This window comes from Camellia sinensis, chromosome 2, assembly GCF_055761805.1.
Source record: "Camellia sinensis isolate YWXY chromosome 2, ASM5576180v1, whole genome shotgun sequence".
NCBI classification, from domain to species: domain Eukaryota; kingdom Viridiplantae; phylum Streptophyta; class Magnoliopsida; order Ericales; family Theaceae; genus Camellia; species Camellia sinensis.
In genome coordinates, this window is record NC_138962.1 from 58,776,774 (window position 1) to 58,783,738 (window position 6,965).

The 6,965-nt window shown below is 36.2% G+C and overlaps 1 protein-coding gene across 1 annotated transcript; it reads left to right on the forward strand.

Moving 5' to 3' along the window:
• The first annotated feature begins 1,703 nt into the window (after window positions 1-1,703).
• LOC145813789 (disease resistance protein RPS2-like) lies at window positions 1,704-3,912 on the forward strand. The gene is made up of 4 exons (XM_082909905.1): window positions 1,704-1,983; window positions 2,262-2,441; window positions 2,748-3,116; window positions 3,215-3,912. The coding sequence occupies exons 1-4, from the start codon at window positions 1,704-1,706 to the stop codon at window positions 3,910-3,912; spliced, it is 1,527 nt and encodes a 508-aa protein (XP_082766031.1).
• Window positions 3,913-6,965: the final 3,053 nt, after the last annotated feature.

Sequence of the window (6,965 nt, forward strand, 5' to 3'; positions counted from 1 at the left end):
AGAGCTACTTGTGCCTATCTTCATATGTGAATCTCATGTGTTGTAACCTTATTTCCTTCTATTTGTACTATTTAGTTATTCAAACTTGTGCAATAGATGTTGTTTCAAGAGCATGTCCTAACTCTGACTTAAATTATCTAACTCAAACGGGAAACTTAATGGGTGGTAATGGGTTGCGAATTTTTGGACAAGATTACTAAGATATTGATTTGGGTGACGAGATGTGTTCCCTATTTGAAAGTTAAAGTCATGCGCAAGTGGTTTTCGGAACCCTTGAATGGAGCGGTTGTATTCGGACCCTAGGTATTTGGTGTAAGGAGGGATTTGGGCAAGTCCCATTATTACCGTCTCTTTTGAGGCCCTGCGGTTGGCGCTATCCGTATATAACCGTTGATAGGCATCTGAGGTAAGTTATGCAACAAAGCAGCAACAGAGGGGGCATACCGAATAATCTGCATCCGATTCCTGTGGTTTGGAGGACGAAATCTCTTTGGAGGATTTCAAGACTACTAACAACTAACCCTGTAACCTGTGTTAATTACTTGAATGTCATGCTCCTTTCCCATATTGTTGTAATTTGCTATTGTGTATTAGATTGGAAAAAAAGGATGGGGTGTGTGTGTGTGTTTACTGAGCATTCAAAACTCATGGCGCTTCAAGCTAGGTATCAAAGAAATGTACAAAGCCAACGAAGAGTCAGAGACATTTGAAGACTTAAGTTTTCCTTAAAGAAAGTTCGGAACCATTTCGCTTATTAGTTTGACTGTGCTTTTATTTATTCTTCAATTGTAATAATAGTGGGGCTTGTTTTGTAAATTTAAAATTTGTGATGCTGAAATTATTATTTACCTTGTAATCCTATGCCTATCACTGCGTTACTTATGAGATCTTGCGTCAATGCCTTTTAAGATCTGTCAAAAGGGTAGTGTGCTACTTAAGAAAGCTGGACTTAGAAGGGAGGCTAACTTGATTCCTCTGGCGATCTGGGATCTTACTTGGTTATTGGCCACAGGACTCATTAGTGCTGTTTCCTAGACTCCTAACCTTAGATAAACCTTGTATTTAATTGATAATATATTCTCTGAAGTTCGCGATTTTTTTTTTGGGCATCACACTCTATCTTTTTAATAAAGGGACTAGGGTTGAGAGATCCCCAAATCAAGGTGTATTTGTAGAGAGAGAGTGTGTTTTAGAGAGACAGTGTGCCGGATTAGGGTTTTGGGATGAGAAGAAATAAAAAAGTGAAGTAAAATATCTCTGCTGCGAACTGATATACACGGTCTTTGCTCGAGCAAAAGAGTTATTGCTCGAGTGACTAGACACAACAAATGACCTCGCTCGAGCACATAATGCAAAGCTTCAGGTCTGTCATAGATGCACACGCATGCTCGAGCGCAACAAGTCTCGCTCGAGCGAAGGAACAAATAACACAAGCTCGCTCGAGCTCAAGAAACCTGGCTCGAGCGAAGAAGCAAATTTCAAAAAGCTTGCTCGAGCGTAAAAAGCCTCACTCGAGCGAAGATGCCAAAATTTGGGCAACAACAATCTAAACCAATTAACAACCAACCTGTTCTAAACTCGTCCAACAAGTTCCAAAACTCAAATACAAAGAATCAAAAGGAAAAACAAGACATGGATACAATATTCAACCACCAAACCTGAGTTTGGAATACATCAAAGGTCGGGTCAAAATCGGGATCACTATGAAGGACAAGAACTACTTGTTACTTTTGGATGATGTCAAGGATGATATCAATTTATATGAAATAGGGATTCCTTATAGCAACAATCGCAGCAAAATAGTATCGATGACTAGATTGCATCATGTTTGTTCCTCAATGGTGAAGAAGGAAATTAATGTGACTTATTTATCTACAAATAGAGCATGGAAGATGTTTCAAGATGTTTTAGGAAGCCCAAACTTGTTGAAAATCCAAAAATTGGGCCACTTGCATGGCGAGTGTGCAAAGAGTACAATGGAAGGCGAGTGTGCAGAGAGTGTGGTGGACTTCCACTCTTGATTGAAAAAGTAGCAAATACTTTCAAATTGAAAAATGACATGTACCTTTGGAGTGAGGGATTGAATAGTTGGAGGATGTGGCCTGAAAAAGAATGCCAAGGCATTCGAGAAATGTATAAACTATTGAAATTTTGTTATGATGACTTGGATGAGGACTGAAAAAAGAAATGCTTTCTTTATGGTGTATTATATCCAAAAGACATTGACATAAACACAAATTCTTTGTTGGAGTGTTGGGCAGCTAAAGATCTCCTTGGCAGTGATCATGGCAAAATAAAGACAAGTGTCATGATTGTGTGCTACATATTGAATCGCCTTATAAATGTGTCATTACTTGAGGAAGGCAAGAGTGAGAATCACGTTACAGTGCACAAATTCATGCGACAAGTGGCCTTGTATATAGCAGAAGATGATCCTAAATGTAAATATCTTGTACAAACAAATAGATCATTAAGAGAGGCCCCAGATATGAAATCTTGGAGTCACAAAAATAGGATCTCCTTGGGTGACAATTAGTTGGTTTGGTTACCAGATTCCCCATGTTGTACCATGCTTTCCACGTTCTTCTTGCAAAAAAAATTGGATCTGACGAAAATCCCTGAGTTATTCTTCAAACATATGAAAAATCTTTGAGTTTTGGATTTATCTCATACTGGAATAATTTTGTTACCATCATCAATATCGATGTTGATTAGTCTCAAAAATCTATATCTGAATGATTGCACAGATTTAATGGAGCTCCCTTCTGACATTGGTGAACTTGCTCAACTTGAAGCACTTGATATTCGGGGGAGTGGAGTCAATAAAATACCACCCCATATTGAAAAATTGATTCATCTAAGACGTTTGCTAGTATCCTTCACCAAGTTGAGAAATGGAAATGCCACTCAAGAGGCAGCTTTTGGTTACAGTATGATATCAAAACTATCTAGATTGGAAGAATTGGTCATTGATATGAAATCACCTGAGCAGTGGTCCAATGAGGTGGTAGAAAATATCATAAAAGAAGTGTCTTCATTGAAAGAATTGAAGATTTTGAAGTTTTGCATTTCCAACAAGGTTGTAGATTTCATAAAGCTAGTGAATATGAATCTCCGTATTTTCCTTTTTGAAGTAACAAGTCTTCGAAAGAAGTTTAGAGAGAAATATCCAAAGCATCTGGTTCTTTCAAATTTTCATTGGTTCAAAACTCAGAACATCCTGAAATTCCTGACTTTGTCAAGTGTGAAAGGTATATCAAATATTGCAATGGTGCAGGAAGCAATTTTCCAACTCTTGATGTTCTTGCTCGAGCTAATGCATTTGAATTGGTCAACCACAAGGATATCAAGCCTCTATCAGACTTTGGAATTGCAAACTTGAAAAAGGTCTTAGGATGTCTGGTTGGAAGTTGTGATGCAATTGAAACAATAGTGGGTACAGTGGACAGTGCAGGGCCAGTACTACCGAACTTAGAGGACTTGTACATAAAGAATTTACCGAGGTTGGAAAGCATTTGTAAGGGCCCAATGCAACCTGGAAGCCTAACCAAATTAACAACTCTACATCTGACAAGCTGTCAAATGATGGTTAAGATTTTTCCTCTAGGCGTGATTCAACAACTTCATGAACTCCAGTATTTGAGAATTGAAAAGTGCCAAGAAATTGAAGAAATAATTGCAGAATCTGACACAGTTGGAAATCTGAATTTACTGCCAAAGCTAAAGGAACTGATTCTCCTTGAAATGCAAAAATTACGAAGTGTTTGCGCAATTGAGTCAGTGGAGTGGAGATCCTTGGAGAAGATTGGGATTTTGAACTGTTCTGTTTTGTTTAAAGTACCTTTCAACAAAAAGAATGCAGCAAAGCTGCAAACTATTGAAGCAGAGCAGCAATGGTGGGAAGCATTGTAGTGGCAGAATGATGAGGTCAAAGAACGGCTTCAAAAATTATTTACCTTTAGGTAATGTTTCAATCTTTAAAATGTTTCATCTTCATATTTTGTGCAGTTCCTTGCCTAACTTTAATTTCTCCAAAGTCCATAGATCTCGTAGTGAGGCTACTCTCTAAGATGGTCGTATGAGCTTTTGAAATCTAGGAGAACTGGATCCTTTTCACCTTCGCTCTTTTGCAAAAAATACTTGAGAGATCTCAGTGTCATGAAGTTTCCGAGTTAGTTTGGATGAGATAGTGTTGTTGTTGAGTGCTTCTTCGTGTGTTTATTCCTTCCTGATTGTGTTCTTCTGTGTTCCTTCTACGCTGGAGCAACTTTACATCAGGTATTCATATATGAAAATAGCTGAGCTACTATTTTCTGTTTTGTTTGATGTTCTACAAAACAAGCCTGTTACGAATTGACCATGTATTATTTGATCTTTTATCTAGCACACTTCTGTGTGTTCTCTAGTCTTAATCTTGGCCGCTAATTGGTATTCTAGATTATCTTCCATAGTATCTGTATCTGTGTGACTCTAGATATGCACTGAAGTAGGACGGGCAAGGATCCTCTCATTGGCTCCTTACTTGGTGGGCCATTGGGCCCACTTTTGGGCTCAATTTTGATGATCCGAACCGTTTACATTTTAGGATTTGTCGAGTATATTATACCTGTAAAAAATCAAGTTGATCGAACTATTAATCATTTATTAATTTTTTTTTATAAACAATTTTATTTTTTAATAACACTTTTAATTTGATGATTAGAACACGTGGTTTTCGATATCCGATCAATTTGATTTTTTACAGATATGATATACTCGAAAAATTTTAAAATGTGAACGGTTCAAATCATCGAAATTAGGCTCGAAAGTGGGCCTAATGGCCCACCAAGTAGGGATCCAAGGAGAGGATCCTTGCTCGAAGTAGGATCTCCTGCAAGCAACATAAAGTGATAAAGCCATGGGATTTCCCTATGGAAAGAAATTCCGTAAGATTTTTTTTTTTTATTTCTAATCATGTGCAAGAGTATCGTGTAATTTAATTGGTCAGATTATATTTTTTTTTAACATGAATTAGTTCAATTTTGAGGTTTTTAGCCTTTCCCCATCCCACATGACGTATAACTCAACAATGCAAGTCATTTTGTTTGGCTAACTTTTCTAAGTCTCTTTTGTTATGTTTGGATTTTAGAATTTGAATTTTTGCCAATATTAACATATAGGAGAAAGAAAATGAAGTGAAAATAACTTCATTTTTTTTTCCTCTGTATTTTAGTTGGGTTAGGAAAACAAGAAGAAATGAATAAATGTTGGTTTAAATTTTTTTTTTTTTTTTTTGGGTTTAGTTATTCATAAAAAAATTTGAATATGTTGAAGCAATTGATTTTTCTAAATAAATCCAATATCTAAATATGGACTTAATTTTGTTGTCTTTTTTTAATTATTATTTTTTATCATAGTTTTCTGTTTGGTGGAGAGAAGATTAGAGTTTCAACAATATTTTTGTTCTTATACGCATATTTATAGTAAGGTGTTTTTTTAATAGAGAGTGTATGTTACAACATTGTTAGATAGGTTGAGGTGAAATTTGGACATAGAGACATCCGTGTTTGTCTTATTTTTCTTTATTGTTTTGTAGCTTGGAAATTTGGAACCATACATCCTTGCATAGCAATTTCAAATCCTAAATGGTAAATCTATTTGATATGCCAACTTCAACTTTATTAGAAAATCAATGTGCGAGAAATCAAATCATACATAAATGATTGAATCTTCCTACGTTGCAGAATGAAGAACTTCAACTTTATCAGTTGTTCAAATTTAATTTTCCCTGAGCAGTGCTCCTAATGTGGGCTATAAAAGATTTCCCTTGATTTGTAAATAATTGCCCACGTTATGATTATATTGTAGCATAAAGTCATCTGGGTATTTAAATGATTTCTATCTTTTTGGACATGTCTTTGTTTCGTTTAGGTTACCAACAGTTTAGGCAGCTATTATATTTTCAAATGAATAAATAGAATGAAATCACATGCAACAAGAGAGTTTTTAAACTTCCATATTTGTGGATGGAGATTAAAAAATTTCCTTGAAATTGTTTAAAAAAAAAAAAAAATTTGTCGGCAAATCTATATATGAATTTGGCCTTCAAGGAAGACTAAAACCCTGAGTATAAACATTTATTACTCGCCAAAACAAATTAAACAAAATTATTGATAGATTTCAAATAACAAGAAAAACAAGAACATCAAATACAACACTTACAAAAAGACAAAATAGGCTAAAATAGCTAATAAGACAAAATATCACATCAAACTCATAATCATTTCATTTTTTCTCTCACAAACATCACATCCAACCACAAAAAAATCAAATCATCTTCCCAAACACAAAAATTTTAGCCTATTAAAACAGCCAAAAATTAAAATAACCAACTAAAATAGTGTAACAGCGCCCGCGTGGGGACCTCGTGCTACAGTTCGGACTCTCGATTTGTGTCACGGTTCTTAATCTGAACCAAAGAGTCCAAATCTGGCAAATCGTTTTGAGAAACAGATTTTTTTAAAAAAGTAGTGCCAAACATGGACTGCTTTGCCAGATTACAGAGTCGCCACCTAAATATTTTTTAATGGGGAAATTTAGGAAACCCTGACTCGGTGCCGAAGGCCACACGTCCGTCATCACCGGAGTTGTCTCGGCTCGGGAGCTAGGGTACGATCGGGGAAGGTCAGCTATGAGCACCCCCTTTCGCCCGGTCCGAAGACCGGCCTCTACTAACCATGATATCCGATTTTGAAAACATTATGCGTTCTTAAACCAATTATTAGCCTAGAATTACTATGTTGTGCGCGCAGCAAACAAGTATAGACTAGATTGCCTAATTTGGAAATAAGCATTGCATATCCGTTTGTTTTGAAAAGTGCTTTGGAATTTGCTACTCGCAAGTAGGCTAAAATACGGATTCCAACGAGTTTTTCCAACTCAAGCAATCCAACCTCCACCCACAGGCATTCAAAGCAGTTTAACAC

What these genes read in the sequence shown, in the direction of transcription:
- LOC145813789 (XM_082909905.1), top strand. Translation starts at nt 1,704, where the DNA reads ATGAAGGACAAGAACTACTTGTTACTTTTGGATGATGTCAAGGATGAT. An exon ending in TGCAAAGAGTACAATGGAAG is followed by an intron (nt 1,984 to 2,261) that starts GCGAGTGTGCAG and finishes AGTGTTGGGCAG; the next exon opens with CTAAAGATCTCCTTGGCAGT. An exon ending in GCTAGTGAATATGAATCTCC is followed by an intron (nt 3,117 to 3,214) that starts GTATTTTCCTTT and finishes TTCAAAACTCAG; the next exon opens with AACATCCTGAAATTCCTGAC.